This window comes from Protobothrops mucrosquamatus, unplaced genomic scaffold (assembly GCF_001527695.2).
Source record: "Protobothrops mucrosquamatus isolate PMUCROS unplaced genomic scaffold, P.Mucros_1.0 scaffold3515, whole genome shotgun sequence".
In the NCBI taxonomy this organism is placed as follows: domain Eukaryota; kingdom Metazoa; phylum Chordata; class Lepidosauria; order Squamata; family Viperidae; genus Protobothrops; species Protobothrops mucrosquamatus.
The window spans coordinates 180,872-198,541 of record NW_015389485.1 but is presented as its reverse complement, the minus strand read 5'-3'; the positions used below and the strand labels follow the sequence as shown (position 1 = coordinate 198,541).

The 17,670-nt window shown below is 43.8% G+C and overlaps 1 protein-coding gene across 1 annotated transcript in view; it reads right to left on the bottom strand.

The window, feature by feature from the left end:
- BMS1 (BMS1 ribosome biogenesis factor) overlaps positions 1 to 17,670 on the bottom strand; it is a 38,376-nt gene that overhangs the window by 9,917 nt on the left and 10,789 nt on the right. Inside the window, exons 8-16 of the mRNA XM_029286384.1 lie at positions 17,052 to 17,547; positions 15,098 to 15,199; positions 13,498 to 13,661; positions 12,062 to 12,143; positions 7,092 to 7,168; positions 5,077 to 5,256; positions 2,523 to 2,711; positions 1,769 to 1,949; positions 696 to 700 (exon numbers count right to left, since the gene is read on the bottom strand). Coding sequence (XP_029142217.1) covers positions 696 to 700; positions 1,769 to 1,949; positions 2,523 to 2,711; positions 5,077 to 5,256; positions 7,092 to 7,168; positions 12,062 to 12,143; positions 13,498 to 13,661; positions 15,098 to 15,199; positions 17,052 to 17,547 — 1,476 coding nt within the window. The remainder of the gene's footprint in view (positions 1 to 695; positions 701 to 1,768; positions 1,950 to 2,522; positions 2,712 to 5,076; positions 5,257 to 7,091; positions 7,169 to 12,061; positions 12,144 to 13,497; positions 13,662 to 15,097; positions 15,200 to 17,051; positions 17,548 to 17,670) is intronic.

The following is a 17,670-nucleotide window of genomic DNA, read 5'->3' as shown; positions in this document are numbered from 1 at the left end:
TATCTATCTATCTATCTATCTATCTATCTATCTATCTATCTATCTATCTATCTATCTATCTATCTATCTATCTATCTATCTATCTATCTATCTATCTATCTATCGTTTATGCCTTACCTTTCTAAGGCAAGCTACAAACTGGATAACGCGTCCTTGTAGTTTTCTTGGCACCAGTCTAGGGCAGTGCTTCTCAACCTCAGTGGCTTTAAACTGTGTGGACTCAACTCCCATGCTGGCTAGGGAATTCTGGGAGTTGAAGTCCACGCATCTGAAAGCTGCCCACGGGGTGAGGGTTAGGTCACCATGAACTCATCGAGCAAAATGGACACCGCCAACAAATTCGGAGTGCTTGGGTATGGTTAGGAGGGCACTGACTTTTCTAGGCTGCCCTATCTCTGTTTCCTGGTAAAATACATGGGAAAACCCCATTGGAGGAAAATTCCACTTAGAAGGTGGAATTGCCGCTTCCTTTCGTCCAAATGATTTTTGGTTTTTCAACCTAGCTGAGAGCCCTAGAACTTCTGAGGGTCTCTCCTTCAAATCCTAATCAGGTCTGACCTTTCTTAGTTTTTTTTTAAAGTCCACCCAGCCGAGCGTGAAGGAAGACGAGATTTGAAAACGAAGGGAAAAAAAAGACGAATGGCCGATAAGGAATGAACATGTAATCAAGATGAATGGCCCAGTTTATCAACCACCTGGCCTAAGGAATGAAGATATAATCAAGATTTACAAACTCTTAACAGTGTAGCAAAGCAGAGCATCTTTATTCTCCAAGATGATTTTCTTTGTATGGAACAGATACAATTCTTTGCCTTTCATGCAGCTAGTTAGCACGCATTTCAGATATTTCATCTGCCCATTAAAATACATTTTTAATGGACTGTAATACCAGCAATGTCTCTTATTTGGAGATGCCATCTGCTTGTTATTTCCAAATAAATATCTATTGGCCAGGTATCCAGACCATTGTTCTTAGGTCACTAGGGTGATGTCTGAATCTTGTGTCTAAAACAGACTTTAGAACTGTCTTGCCTTAACCAACATTGAAAGCATCACTAGGTTTGGACCAAGTCCTTTTTCAAACTAACAGATAACCATGAATGATTGTTAACTGCTACCCCAATAAAAACATCTTGGCAAGTGATTCCTTTGTTGCATAAACAGAATTAAAATCAGGTGAAGTACTGGTACCAGTTTATAAAACCTTTAGTAAGGCCACACCTGGAATACCTGCATCCAGTTTTGGTCACATTACAAAAAAAGAAATTGAGACTTTGGAAAAAGTGCAGAGAAGAGCAACGAAGATGATTAGAGGGCTGGAGGCTAAAACATATGAAGAACCTTTGTAGGGATTGGGTAAAAAAGAAGGACCAGGGACCACACGATAGCAGTCTTTCAATATTTGAGGGGCTGCCACAAAGAAGAGGGAGACAATCTGTTTTCCAAAAGACCTGAAGGCCAGCCAAGGAACAAATGGATGGAAACTAATCAAGAAGTGGAGAAGCAACCTGGAATTAAGGAGAAACTTCCTGACAGGGAGGACAATTAACCAGTGGAACAGAAATTGTCTACAGATGTTGTGGGCGCTCCATCACTGGAGGCTTTTAAGAAGAGACTGGACAGCCACTTGTCTCAAATGGTACAGGGTCTCCTGCTTGAGCAGGGGGTTGGATTAGAAGACCTCCAAGGTCCCTTCCAGCTCCATTCTGATTGAAAGTCCTACGCGGTATCTCCTCTTAAGTCTGAGAGTTGTGACGTGAGCTCTTACCCCAGAAAGTTACTCCGCAGTGCATGTGTTGTGGCGTGTATTTTAGTAGCCTGTGACGACCGTTGTGGTCCTCTATGTAATACATAGGAACTGTCTGGAACCGCCTCCAGCCTAGAGACAGAATCAGAGGATCGCGGGTTTTGAGGATTTTCTTGTACCAGCGATGCTTCTTCAACCGCATCTGAAGAGAGAGAGAAAGAGAAAGAGAAAGAGAGAGAGAGAGAGAGAGAGAGAGAGAAGGAACAATTTCATCTCATCTCAAAAGCCATTTCAACGATCCCTCCCTCACCTTTGTTGAGAACAAAGTTTTCATTTCTTTTTTTAAAAAATATGTTTTGTTAATTTTTTAACATAATCACTTTAATATTCGGTAGACAGTGCGTGGTCTGGGTTTACATTTAGCAAACATTCACTAACCATTAAATTCTATAATCTATAATCCACAGGGTAACTTTACACGGTTTCCTCTTTTCCCCATAGTGTTCTCTTTTACCAACCTTAAGTTAATACAATTCTTATTGTTTTAATAAATAATAATTAAGTATAAAAGTTTTTTTCTTAGGGGTACCACTTTGGTGGGAAGGCACCATGACCCTGAGTGTATAGTTATGCCGGCCACAGGACCACAAAAGCGTCTTCAGACAACACTGGCTCCCTCGGTTAGGGAACGGAGACGAGTCGGACACAACCGGATAGAGAAAAACTTTTACCTTTATATATCGTGGTTAAAAAGGCGTGCAAGAACGTAACGTACCTGCACGTAGCCCACGTTCCCTTCCGTGTTGCCGAGGCCGCCCAGCACAATTGGATAGCGTGGATCGAAATGCAGCACCAGTTCACACGGGACGTTCTCCAGTTCTATCCGGACGTACATCCCCGGCCGAAATCCCTCGTACTGGATTCGGGTTTCGTCGTCTTGGTCGTCAAACTCGAGTCTGTTAAGCTGCAGGGCAAACGTCAAGAAGGAACGCGATGCTTTATCGCACGCCAGGTCCGTCGCGACAATCCCGCAGCTGATCTTGGCCGCGCACAGCGCCAAGTCTGCCGAATTGCAAAACGGGAATCTGCACTTCCGCAACACGCCGCGTCTGGGTTCGTGGTTCACCTTGTTAAAAGTTGTGTGCATCCCTGTGTGTTTCTTACTGTGCTGTTTGGTTACCTTGTGAACCAATTTTCCATGACCATCCAGACACTTAATTACATACAATCTACATGTCAGAATCCAATTATATTTCATTTCTAGTTATTTACTATGGAAAAAAAACCCCATTTCTGCTCTCTCTGGATTCTGTCATACTACGAAGGGGAAGGGGGATGAGCAGGGGGGTTTTATGGCTCTCACTTCCTTCCTTAAAACTTCAAAAGGACTGGATGTGGATTCTCACCAAGAGGACTGACCATAACAAGATGGCCATCGCCTTTCATCTACTCGCTCTCTGAAGTCTCCCTTTTGCTGGCAGTAAGGGAAAGGGGGGGGGAATCGTCGCCCGGAAGAACTGTGGGGTGGGGGGGCTGCTTGGGAACACCTAAAACATTGAAGGATGGGAGAGAATTCCTCAGATCCTGTCCAGAACGCCTGCAATCATTTTCTCTTAATAAAGATGCCTGTTGGAGGAGATATTCCAAGAGTTCTGTCTTAAGATGTAAAGTGAGGTGGGTCCTTACACTACATATGTTATGTCAATCACGTTTTCTTTAACTGATGGGGAATGGACGTGTTATGAGCGCATTTCACTGAGGAATTATGGAGAAGGCAAGAGTCAGGTCTTCGAGGTAGGCCAGGTCATGAAATAGATTGCACAAGAATTATTGGAACTCAATTTATATGTGTTCCCTCCCTTCCTTTCCCATCCCTTCCTTTCTTTTTCTCCCTCCCTCCCCTCCCTTCCCTTCCCTTCCCTTTCCTTCTTTCCAGTCTCCTAGTTTCTAGCCTAGTGCCTTAACCACTACACCAAACTGGTTCTCAAACAACAGTAATCCTTCATGCCAGTGACTCTTAACCATTTTTCTCTACCAAGAACCCCCTTTTAAATACCTTTCATGGCCACGGACCACCAAAACTTAAAAGATTTAAATCATGACATTTCTTCAAGCCTTTGTGGACGCCCTCCCCATGGTGACATAATGGCCCCCGGGGGGTCCACGGACTATGGATTGAGAGCCACTGCTTTACGCTATAACATAGAGCAGCGGTGGCGCAGTGGTTAGAATGCAGCATTGCAGGCTAACTCTGCCCACGGTCAGCAGTTTGACCCTGACCGAGTCAAGGTTGACTCTGCCTTCCATCCTTCCGAGGTTGGTAAAACAAGGACCCAGGTTGTTGGGGCCATAGACTGACTCTGTAAACTGCTTAGAGAGGGCTGTAAATAATATAATGTATATAATTCTAAGTGCTGTTGCTATAATAAACCTGACAGCATTTCTCCCTCCCTCCTTTATTTACACCAGACATGTCAAACACAAGGCCCCGGGAGCCGGATGCGGCCTGCGAAGTGGTTTCATGTGGCCCACGAAGCCATCCTGGAAACTGTGAGGGAACGGCCCCCGCTGCCTTCGCCCTGGCCAATGTACAATTTTGTGGTGGCCATCTATGCTGAAACACATTCAGTCTCCCTCTGACTTTGCCCTGGTACCCATCATGAACAACCTGGCTAAGGAGAGCAAGCACAGCAGCAGCAGCCTTGAGGAGGTAAGTGCAGCTGGGCACCCCCTTGGGGAAGTGGGGCTGGGCTTGGTGCCACGGTGCTCGAGGGCCAGGCTGGGCGTTTGACCTCTGCTGCCCAGGGCTCCAGGCAGCCCGCATCACCATCCAGCGCCCCCCCCCCCACATGGCCTGAGAGGAACAGTGAGGCTCCTCCAGTGGACCATGCCTTGGCACTTGCCCTGGTCCCCCCCCTTCTGCCAGAGACCCTCAGATCTGTCCCACTCCTGCCCAGGCCCCCACAGGCCCCCTTGATGTGAACGATGTAGAGCTGGCCACACCCACCCAGTAGGCCACACCCACTCCCTCCACGCCCACCCAGTAGGCCACACACCCCCTGGCCACACACCCCCGGCCCCCCAAGGGCAACTGCAATACTGATGCGGCCCTCAATGAAGTTTGAGTTTGATACCCCTGATTTACACCAAAGACAGTCAAGATAAGAGCAATGTGAAATTTCTTTCTCCAACCAGCGTGACTTAATTCGCAATTTGCTAACGGATTTGTGAAACTTTTTCCAAAGTGAACTGGGCAAGATCTGAACGAGAAACTTTGCTGGGCCCTCCTCTTTGCCTCTGGAGCACTCCAGCAAGCTAAAGTTCTCTACCTGAGCCTGCTTCTGCAGCTCCTCTTTCAAGTCATCGAAGTAGGTGGCATTTCCGTCGTACTCGGCATCAAACATCTCTTTCAGCTTACGCTTCTTGGCGATGCGTTTCTTCTGCTCTTCTTCCTCTTCTGCCCCTTTGTCGTTCTTTCCTTCGTTGTCCTCTTCTCCTTCGTTGGCCGCCTAATGGCGTGGAGGGAAAATAATAATAATACTAATACTAATACTACTACTACTACTACTACTAATAATAATAATAATAATAATTCAAGTCAGTCGAGCTTTTAATTTTTTTTTCTCCCCCAATGAAATCCGCACCACCGAAGTTTTTTTTTTTTTAAATAAGATTTCCTTGACAGATGCCCTTTTTCTACACCCAACAGGTTTACAAGTTGGATAACAGCCTCTATCGCATCAGGCAGGGTGGACACAGCTCCAGGGACTCGAAGTTAAATACAAGTAGTCCTCGAATTACGAGCACAAGGGAGGCCAAAACTTCTGTTGCTAAGCCAGACGGTGGTTCAGTTAATTTTTGACCCTTTTTACGACCTTTACTTATTTATTTTTTGTATAGATTTTATTAGTTTTTACAGGGTTTGGGATAACAAAATGAAATTCAATGGTGAAAAAAGCAAGGTTCTACATTTAGGCAAGAAAAACCAAATGCACAGGTATAGTATAGGGGGTACCTTGCTCAATAGTAGTAACTGTGAGAGGGACCTTGGAGTCCTAGTGGACAATCACTTAAATAGGAGCCAGCCGTGTGCTGCAGCTGCCAAAAAGGCCAACACAGTGCTGGGCTGCATTAACAGAGGGATAGAATCAAGATCATGTGAAGTATTAATACCACTTTACAAGGCCTTGGTAAGGCCACACTTGGAATACGGCATCCAGTTTTGGTCACCACGATGTAAAAAAGATGTTGAGACTCTAGAAAGAGTACAGAGAAGAGCAACAAAGATGATTAGGGGACTGGAGGCTAAAGCATATAAGGAACGGTTGCTGGAATTGGGTATGTCTAGTTTAATGAAGAGAAGGACGAGGGGGGACATGATAGCAGTGTTTCAGTATCTCAGGGGCTGCCCCAAAGAAGAGGGAGTCAAGCTATTCTCCAAAGCAGCTGAAGGCAGGACAAGAAGCAACGGGTGGAAACTAATCAAGGAGAGAAGCAACCTAGAACTAAGGAGAAACTTCCTGACAGTTAGAACAATTAACCAGTGGAACAACCTGCCTCTGGAAGCTGTGAATGCTCCAACACTGGAAGTTTTTAAGAAGAGACTGGACAGCCATCTGTCTGAAATGGTATAGGGTTTCCTGCTTGAGCAGGGGGTTGGACTAGATAACCTCCAAGGTCCCTTCCAACTTTACCATCATCATTATCATCACACAGCATCCACCAGTAAAATCAGACACAGGTAATCGGACGGTCCCCAACTTCACCCCAAAGGGGCTTTTTTTTTTCCCCAGGAGGCAACTGGACTTTGTTTTTCTTTGAAGATCTTTCGCTTCTCATCCCAGAAGCTTCTTCAGCTCTGACTGGAGGGTGGGGAGTGGAAAGGATTTATACTCCACCTGCATTTAAAAGACAAAGGTCACTCTTTGGGAGACAGAGGACCAAATGGTTTGAAAGTGGGGTCAAAGAGGCCATCTGGGTCAAAATTGAACACCCTTCCCTCAACAGAGGGGGAGGGATACAACATCATCCATCTCCAGTCTACAACATAAGTCCTTTCAGCAGTTCCAAGAAGGCTCCACACCCATTTGCACCACTCAGGTGACCCTGAGGATAAAGGTAGACCTCCAAGAGGCCTCAACGACTCCCCAAAAGAAGGCAAATGACCAGCTGTCTGCAAGGAGTATAAATCCTTCCATTCCCCACCGTCCAGTCAGAGCTGATGAAGCTTCTTGGATGAGAAGAGAAACGTCTTCAAAGAAAGTCCAGATGCCTCCTGAAAAAGCATCTTTGGGACAACCAGGACCTGGGAATGACCGAGAATCTCCACAGACGTGACTCAAACCTCATGTTCTTGATCAGCTGATCTGCCTTTATACATGGTTCCCGTCTCGAGGTCTTCAAAATCGCCGTATATTTCTTCTAGGGGAAAAAAATATATAAATAAGTCCTTGAGTTATGACCGTAAATTGAGCCTGGTCATGATGGTTGTTAAGTCTCGGTGGTTGCAACCGGACCTGATTTTACAACTTTTATTTTTTTTTCCATGGGAAGTCAACGCTAGTTCCCAGCAAACCATGATAAATCACAGTCACAGGAGTCAAGGGATGGGAAGGCCTGCGGGAAAAAAAATGGAATAAAGGAGAAAAACAGAAAAAAACGGGAGGGGGGGTGTTATTATTGTTGTTATCCTTTTTTTCCAAAGCTGTTTGGGGGGGAAAAACACCATTTTTTTCCTGTTTTTTTTTTTCCAAACAGCTTTGGAAAAAAAGGGAGAAAAAAACCCGTTTTTTCCCCAGTTTTTCTGGGTTTTTTTTCCAGCCCTTCCCATTTCTACATATGACTAGGAGGCACTGGGAACTGGCCAGTTGCCAAATGGCCAAAAACCCAATCATGTGACTGCAATGAGGATGGGCTGATATCAAAACTTCAAAGAGTGAATTGTGAGTCCATCGTTACTTCAAAGCGTTGCTAAAAGCAACCCGTCGCTAAGTCGAGGACTGCCTGTATTAAGAAACCATACTTTTTTTTAGATCAAAAAGTTGGTATTACTTTGCAGGATGTGAATTTGATAAAACAGATTAAAGATCAAACTCGAGCCCATATAAAGAGAATTTATAATGTTTTGATAGAATTGGACTCTGAAACGGAATTAGTTAAAGATTGTACGGTAAAATGGGCTCAAAATATTCAAGAATCGATTTCATTAGAAATATGGGAGATAATTTGGGCTAGAAATGTAAAATTTACTCAAGCTCAAAATTTAAGAGAAAATTTTTATAAGATGTTTTATAGGTGGTATTTGGATCCTCAAAAAGTGTCCTGTATGTATCCTAATTTACAGCCCAAATGCTGGAGATGTGGAAGTTTAGATGCAACTTATTTCCATATTTGGTGGACGTGTAGGGATATAAAAGCATTCTGGATTAAGATTTGGTGGAATATTCAAAATATTTTTAAGAAAAAGATAAAAAGTTTACACCGCAGTTATTTTTGTTAGGCATTATGGAAGATTTGGATGTTAAAGAAATGAATTTGATGTTGAATCTTATAACAGCCACAAGATTATTGGTAGCTCAATTTTGGAAGAAGGACTCTTTGCCTACTATAGAAGAATGGACGCTTAAAGTGTCAAATTTAGCAGAAGTGGCTAAAATTTCCGCTTATTTGAAGGATCAATCACAAGAAAGATACATCTCGGTCTGGAGAAGATGGATAGATTATATTCAGAATAAATATGGGACTAAAAAGTTTCATTTGGGTTATGAGTAAACTCTAGAGTATTGTTATTATTAATAGTTTATTTTAATGGAATTTTTGTTAGTTTTAATTAGATGATATTATTATTATTTTTAATATTAGTATGGTATTGTTTAATATTTAGGTTATGAATATGTTTATTAGTGTTTAATTTTAATTTGTTTAAATTTGTGTTAAAGGGGAGTTAAAGCGTATTATGGATTTGGTTACTTTAATAGTGGGTTAATGTTAGATAGATTTTGATTATTATATTTGTAACCCTGTGTTCAGCTCTGGGAAGTGGGGGAGGGAGAGGGCGGGGTTTTGGGGTGGGTATGGGGGTTTATACTGTAATCTTCATAATAAATTTAATAAAAAGAAAAAAAAGAAACCATACTTTTTTTTTCAGGTTGCCCCCCCCCAAAAAAAATTAACAAGGGAAGGAGACATTCTGATTTACCATCTTCTTTCAACAATTTTTCGGCATCTTTGTCCGCTTCCCACTTTCCGGTCACGAAACAGTCACGGATGCTGTCCATCGCCTGCACAAAATAAACGTCCCTGTTTTAGAGCAGAGATTCACAGTGACCCACCCTCGTTTTTCCAGATTATTCTGGATCAAGCCTGAAGGTAAGCTCCTTGCAAAAGTTTATCGGCTTTCTGTCACCGGCTATCGGACACCTTTACGTCGGAAGGACACCGAAGTTCAAGTCGGTCATCATTTATAGACAGGCTGCAAAATGGATTCACGGCTTTATATTTCTGGGCTTCGTTAAGTCCCTCGCTGCCTCTCCAAACATAGCTATGGTTCTTTCTCTCTTTTTTCTCAAACAACCAACTTACAACAGTTTGTTCTGTTGTGCATGTAATATAAAACATATTACATGTTGTACATATGATATAAAACATATAAAGAACGGCTGCTGGAATTGGGTATGTCTAGTTTAATGAAGAGAAGGACAAGGGGGGACATGATAGCAGTCTTCCAATATCTCAGGGGCTGCCCCAAAGAAGAGGGAGTCAAGCTCTTCTCCAAAGCGCCTGAAGGCAGGAGAAGAAGCAACGGATGGAAACTGATCAAGGAGAGAAGCAACCTGGAATTAAGGAGAAACTTCCTGACAGTTAGAACAATTAACCAGTGGAACAACCTGCCTCCAGAAGCGGTGAGTGCTCCAACACTGGAAGTTTTTAAGAAGAGACTGGACAGCCATTTGTCCGAAATGGTATAGGGTTTCCTGCCTGAGCAGGGGGTTGGACTAGATGACCTCCAAGGTACTTTCCAACTATTCTATTCTATTCTATTCTATTCCATTCCATTCCATTCTCTATTCTATTCTATTTCATATTCTATTCTATTTCATATTCTATTCTCTATTCTATTCTATTCCATTCCATTCCATTCTCTATTCTATTCTATTCTATTTCATATTCTATTCTCTATTCTATTCTATTCTATTTCATATTCTATTCTATTCTATTCTATTTCATATTCTATTCTATTCTATTCTATTCTATTCTATTCTATTCTATTCTATTCTATTCCATTCCATTCTCTATTCTATTCTATTCTATTTCATATTCTATTCTATTCTATTCTATTCTATTCTATTCTATTCTATTCTATTCTATTTCATATTCTATTTCATATTCTATTCTATTCTATTCTATTCTATTCTATTCTATTCTATTCCCAATGTGTATGCATTTGGAGATCTTTATTTTAACTACGCTTTTATGTTCCTTCTTCAACATCACAGACTTGGTGAGACTGACATGCCAGGACAAACCCCAGTTTCCAAGAAGACAGCGTCCGACAAATCTCCAGAAGTCCTACCTCGTCCGAGTCCCAGTCTTGCGCGGCTTCCACGGGAAATTTGGAGCAATCCAGAGCATCAATCTTTCGTTTCGATTCTTTGTCAGGACGACTGACGCGAAACAACCCTCCGAGTTCTTCCTCTCTTTCTCCTTCATCCTCCTCCTTGTCTTCGGCCACTGAGGACGAATCGAGGCAGCGTTTTAGCTACAGTTAAAAGTTTCCACAGAGGCATCACAACCCACCTTACGTCTGCGTGTCGCCTGCATTTTTGTTAATGGCCTGTCCATCGTCAACACTCTGGAGCAGGGCTGATTTATTCAAAATCATCACCTCCTAATTGTGCACATTAATGGCGGTTCGAAGTTGCAACGGCACTGGAGGAAGTGACTTACCACGAGTCCTCACACTTGGGAGCATCCCTGCACACACACACACACACACACACCAGTTAGATCAAAGCAGACCCTGGGCAACTGGCCTTTATTTAGGTTTTTTTTGTCTGCACTGCGGTGGCAGATTAATTCTCGAGGTTTAACCTTTTAAATCCAGCAAACCTGCCCAAAGACACTCCCTAAGCGGGGCAGGTAGGTAAATATTGAAAATAATGTAACTATCGCAAGTCTGGGAGGGCTCCGTGGCCAATTCCACATTGGCCCTCTTAGCACTGCCTGCATTTCCCACCTGGCAGGCAGGGGCCTTTGACACTTCTTTTAGCCAAGCTAAAAGAAACTCAAAAGGCACCCTCCTGGGGATGAAGTACAGTTAAGGGTCCAAATAGAAAAAGGGGAAATGTTGGCTTTTTTTCCCCTTGCTTGCTTTCATCGTACTAATGATGGACTGATGACAATCTCACTCAACTTTGAGCCTTCCCATTTGCTTAAGCTCCGTCCTTCCTTCCTTCCTTCCTTCCTTCCTCTCTCCCTTCCTTCCTTCCTTCCTCCTCCTTCCCTCCCTTCCTTCCTCTCTTCCATCCTTCCCTTCTTTCCTTCCTTCCCACCCTCCCTTTCCTTCTTTTTCTTCCTTCCTTCCTTCCTCTCTTCCATCCTTCCCTTCTTTCCTTCCCACCCTTTCCTTCCTTCCTCCCTCCTTCCCTCCCTTTTCTTCCTTCCTTCCCACCCATCCTCCTTTCCTCCCTTTCCTTCCTTCCTGCCTTTCTCCCTCCCTCCTTCCCTTCCTTCCCTCCTTTCCTTCCTTCCTCCCTTTCTTTCCTTCCTTCCTCCTCCTTCCCTCCCTTCCTTCCCACCCTCCCTCCTTTCCTTCCTCCTCCTTCCCTCCCTTCCTTCGTCTCTTCCATCCTTCCCGTCTTTCCTTCCTTCCTTCCTTNTTATGAGTAAACTCTAGAGTATTGTTATTATTAATAGTTTATTTTAATGGAATTTTTGTTAGTTTTAATTAGATGATATTATTATTATTTTTAATATTAGTATGGTATTGTTTAATATTTAGGTTATGAATATGTTTATTAGTGTTTAATTTTAATTTGTTTAAATTTGTGTTAAAGGGGAGTTAAAGCGTATTATGGACTTGGTTACTTTAATAGTTGGTTAATGTTAGACAGATTTTGATTATTATATTTGTAACCCTGTGTTCAGCTCTGGGAAGTGGGGGAGGGAGAGGGCGGGGTTTTGGGGTGGGTATGGGGGTTTATATTGTAATCTTCATAAAAAATTTAATAAAAAGGAAAAAAAGAAACCATACTTTTTTTTTCAGGTTGCCCCCCCAAAAAAAAATTAACAAGGGAAGGAGACATTCTGATTTACCATCTTCTTTCAACAATTTTTCGGCATCTTTGTCCGCTTCCCACTTTCCGGTCACGAAACAGTCACGGATGCTGTCCATCGCCTGTACAAAATAAACGTCCCTGTTTTAGAGCAGAGATTCACAGTGACCCACCCTCGTTTTTCCAGATTATTCTGGATCAAGCCTGAAGGTAAGCTCCTTGCAAAAGTTTATCGGCTTTCTGTCACCGGCTATCGGACACCTTTACGTCGGAAGGACACCGAAGTTCAAGTCGGTCATCATTTATAGACGGGCTGCAAAATGGATTCACGGCTTTATATTTCTGGGCTTCGTTAAGTCCCTCGCTGCCTCTCCAAACATAGCTATGGTTCTTTCTCTCTTTTTTCTCAAACAACCAACTTACAACAGTTTGTTCTGTTGTGCATGTAATATAAAACATATTACATGTTGTACATATGATATAAAACATATAAAGAACGGCTGCTGGAATTGGGTATGTCCAGTTTGATGAAGAGAAGGACGAGGGGGAACAGGATAGCAGTGTTCCAGTATCTCAGGGGCTGCCCCAAAGAAGAGGGAGTCAAGCTCTTCTCCAAAGCGCCTGAAGGCAGGAGAAGAAGCAACGGATGGAAACTGATCAAGGAGAGAAGCAACCTGGAATTAAGGAGAAACTTCCTGACAGTTAGAACAATTAACCAGTGGAACAACCTGCCTCCAGAAGCGGTGAGTGCTCCAACACTGGAAGTTTTTAAGAAGAGACTGGACAGCCATTTGTCCGAAATGGTATAGGGTTTCCTGCCTGAGCAGGGGGTTGGACTTGATGACCTCCAAGGTACTTTCCAACTATTCTATTCTATTCTATTCTATTCCATTCCATTCCATTCTCTATTCTATTCTATTTCATATTCTATTCTATTTCATATTCTATTCTCTATTCTATTCTATTCCATTCCATTCCATTCTCTATTCTATTCTATTCTATTTCATATTCTATTCTCTATTCTATTCTATTCTATTTCATATTCTATTCTATTCTATTCTATTTCATATTCTATTCTATTCTATTCTATTCTATTCTATTCTATTCTATTCCATTCCATTCTCTATTCTATTCTATTCTATTCTATTTCATATTCTATTCTATTCTATTCTATTCTATTCTATTCTATTCTATTCTATTCTATTCTATTCTATTTCATATTCTATTCTATTCTATTCTATTCTATTCTATTTCATATTCTATTTCATATTCTATTCTATTCTATTCTATTCTATTCTATTCTATTCTATTCTATTTTATTCTATTCTATTCCCAATGTGTATGCATTTGGAGATCTTTATTTTAACTACGCTTTTATGTTCTTTCTTCAACATCACAGACTTGGTGAGACTGACATGCCAGGACAAACCCCAGTTTCCAAGAAGACAGCGTCCGACAAATCTCCAGAAGTCCTACCTCGTCCGAGTCCCAGTCTTGCGCGGCTTCCACGGGAAATTTGGAGCAATCCAGAGCATCAATCTTTCGTTTCGATTCTTTGTCAGGACGACTGACGCGAAACAACCCTCCGAGTTCTTCCTCTCTTTCTCCTTCATCCTCCTCCTCCTCCTCGTCCTCGGCCACTGAGGACGAATCGAGGCAGCGTTTTAGCTACAGTTAAAAGTTTCCACAGAGGCATCACAACCCACCTTACATCTACGTGTCGCCTGCATTTTTGTTAATGGCCTGTCCATCGTCAACACTCTGGAGCAGGGCTGATTTATTCAAAATCATCACCTCCTAACTGTGCACATTAATGGCGGTTCGAAGTTGCAACGGCACTGGAGGAAGTGACTTACCACGAGTCCTCACACTTGGGAGCATCCCTGCACACACACACACACACACACACCAGTTAGATCAAAGCAGGCCCTGGGCAACTGGCCTTTATTTAGGGTTTTTTTTGTCTGCACTGCGGTGGCAGATTAATTGTCGAGGTTTAACCTTTTAAATCCAGCAAGCCTGCCCAAAGACACTCCCTAAGCGGGGCAGGTAGGTAAATATTGAAAATAATGTAACTATCGCAAGTCTCGGAGGGCTCCGTGGCCAATTCCACGTTTGCCCTCTTAGCACTGCCTGCATTTCCCACCTGGCAGGCAGGGGCCTTTGACACTTCTTTTAGCCAAGCTAAAAGAAACTCAAAAGGCATTCTCCTGGGGATGAAGTACAATTAAGGGTCCAAATAGAAAAAGGGGAAATGTTGGCTTTTTTCCCCTTGCTTGCTTTCATCGTACTAATGATGGACTGATGAGAATCTCACTCAACTTTGAGCCTTCCCATTTGCTTAAGCTCCGTCCTTCCTTCCTCTCTCCCTTCCTTTATTCATTCCTTCCTTCCTTCCTTCCTTCCTTCCTCCCTTCCTTCCTCCTCCTTCCCTCCCTTCCTTCCTCTCTTCCATCCTTCCCTTCTTCCCTTCCTTCCTCCCTCCCTCCTTCCTTTTCTTCCTTCCTACCCTCCCTCCTTTCCTCCCTTTCCTTCCTTCCTTTCTCCCTCCCTCCTTCCCTTCCTTCCTTCCCGCCCTCCCTTTCCTCCCTTCCTTTCTCCCTCCCTCCTTCCCTTCCCGCCCTCCCTCCTTTCCTTCCTTCCTCCCTTTCTTTCCTTCCTTCATTCCTTCCTCCTCCCCTCCCTTCCTTCCTCCCTCTCTTCCATCCTTCCCTTCCTTCCTTCCTTCCTTCCTCCCTCCCTCCTTCCCTTCCTTCCTTCCCTCTCTCCCTCCCTCCTTTCCTTCCTTCCTTCCTCCCTTTCTTTCCTTCCTTCCTTCCTCCTCCTTCCCTCCCTCCCTTCCTCCCTCTTCCATCCTTCCCTTCTTTGCTTCCTTCCTCCTTCCTTCCCACCCTCCCTCCTTTCTTTCCTCCCTTTCCTCCCTTTCCATCCATCCTTCCTTCCTTCCTCCCTCCTTCCCTTCCTTCCTTCCCTTCCTTCCTTCCTTCCTTCCTTCCTTCCTTCCTCCCTCCCTCCCTCCCTCCCATTTATATCTACTGTACTCTTGATTAACACAGGCAGGGCGATATATTTTTACCTGTTCCATAAACAAGTTTGCGGAGATTCGGAACGGCCTGTTGCTGTCTCAAAAAGGCTTCGGCTGCCTTCTGGCTGAGGCCTTCTTTCCACTTCAGAGCCCCTGAAAGGGGAAAATATATCGTTCCTTTATATAAATCAGATCAAACAGTCAATGATTCCCCCCCTCCCCGCCGCTTTTAATGCCACCCTACATAAATATGTTGCCTGGGCATAACAACTCCATTGGTGATTTTTTATCTGTGCATGTCTGCTGAATAAGAGTTGCACAGCAAACAGGTGGACCTATTCAGACCTCCCCCTGCATTCATTGGGCTAATACCAGAGTAACTGTGCACAGGATCTCAACCTTGCTAGAAAAGACAAGGCAACTGTTGAAAAATATAAAACAGTTGCCCACCAAAGTGCAGCTGAAGAGTGTTTTTTTTTTACAAACGTTTGAAGAAATCGACTCTGGCCAAAACATGTCAGAGGCTGAGATAACACCCTCAAAAGGAAATGAGTAACTGCCCTAAAACATCTTCCAAAAAAAAATACACAAGAAAGTCCAGTTGCCTCCTGAAAAAAGCATCTTTGGGACCACCAGGACTTGGAATGACTGAGAATCTCCAGACTTTTAGCCATGCATTTTGGGATCAAAAACCCTTCGGATGGTGCGGGAGTTATGAACGGATTTCCAGAAAAAAAAATATTGCAGACTACAGGAATCCTTTGCACCATCCAGGTGACCCTGAGGACACAGATAAACCTCCAAGTGGCCTCAAGGACTCTCTAAAAGAATGCAAATAACCAGCGGTCTGCAAGAAGCTTCCTCAGCTCTGACTGGATGGTGGAGAAATGGGAGGATTTATACTCCTTGCAGACAGCTGGTCGTTTGCCTTCTTTTGAAGAGTCGTTGAAGCCACTTGGGGGTTTACCTGAGTGGTGCAAATGGATGTGCAGCCTTCTTGGAAAGGACTGCGTGGTAGACTGGAGACAGATGATGTTGTATCCCTCCCCCTCTGTTGAGAGAGGGCTGTCCACTCCCATTTGCACCACTCAGGTGATCCTGAGGACACAGATAAACCTCCAAGTGGCCTCAAGGACTCTCTAAAAGAATGCAAATAACCAGCGGTCTGCAAGAAGCTTCCTCAGCTCTGACTGGATGGTGGAGAAATGGGAGGATTTATACCCCTTGCAGACAGCTGGTCGTTTGCCTTCTTTTGGAGAGCCGTTGAAGCCACTTGGGGGGGGTTTACCTGAGTGGTGCAAATGGGTGTGCAGCCTGTCAACGCTGCAAATACTGTATATTCTTGCTCTGACAATATGCAGAACTGTCTGGTATTTTTATAGTTAAATCAGGCAACAGTGAAAGGGGAGGAGAATAAGGAAAGCCCGGGAAAAAGAAACCGGAATTAAATCACATCTTCCAAATTAATTGGAAGATGTGAACCATGACCCCAAAATAGGGGAGGGAAAAATGCCTGGAATGTATGTGCAACGGAAAATAATCTCAGATCTAAGCATTTCCACCATGCCGTACTGACATCTCTGTAACCTTAATAAATGCTTTTAGGGAAAAAAATATGCCTGAAAGTCCTTTTAAGTGTTTCGTTAATCAGACACATGACACAGCCTTCTTGGAAAGGACTGTGTGGTAGACTGGAGACAGATGATGTTGTATCCCTCCCCCTCTGTTGAGAGAGGGCTGTCCACACCCATATGCACCACTCAGGTGACCCTGAGGACACAGTTAAACCTTCAAGTGGCCTCAACGACTCTCTAAAAGAATGCAAATGACCAGCTGTCTGCAAGGAGTATAAATCCTTCCGTCCCCCACCAGCAGCGTTGAAGAAGCTTCTTCAGATGAGAAGCGAAACGTCTTCAAAAGAGAAACAAGGAAGTCCTGGAAAAAAAAGCACCTTTGGGCCCTAAAACATCACCACCAACATTTCAGGAGATTCAGAGGTACCTACCGACTGTTTCTGAAGGAAAACCAGATGCCTCTTTATAGTCTTCGTCCTCCTTCAACAGATCTTCCACGTCATCTTCATTCTTCAGCGACCCAGAATCTTGCATTTTATTGTCGGCGCTTTCCGGTTGAGTCTCTTCCTGGTCCAAGGCCTTGAGGTCCTCCTCCTCCTCCTCCTCTGAGGTATCTTCTTCATTGGAGGATGAAGGTCTACCTCTCTCTGATCTTGATGCCCTTACAGGGCTCCCGTTTTCAGCTGCTTTTTTAGCCAGCCTTCTGCTCTTCTTCATCTCTTGGTCTGTCGACAAAGGTCTACTAAACCGGGCCGCGTTTCCGGCGCTAGATTCGGAACCTGATCCTTCCTCTTCCTCTTCGTTTCCATCGGCCTCTCCAAGCTCATTTCTTTCTCCATCCTCTGAACTCTTCTCAAGATCGTCGTCGCTGTCCGCAAACGCGGGCAATTCGGTGAGTACCGCAAGCTCCGGGTCTTTTTTACGTCGCTTGGACGATCTCGGAAAGACAGTCTGGGGTAGAAAATTGGGGTCCTCTTCGCCTTCCTCCTCACTGTCATTTTGCCCCGGGTCCTCCTCCGCAGACATTCCCTCTTCCTCCTCCTCTTCTTC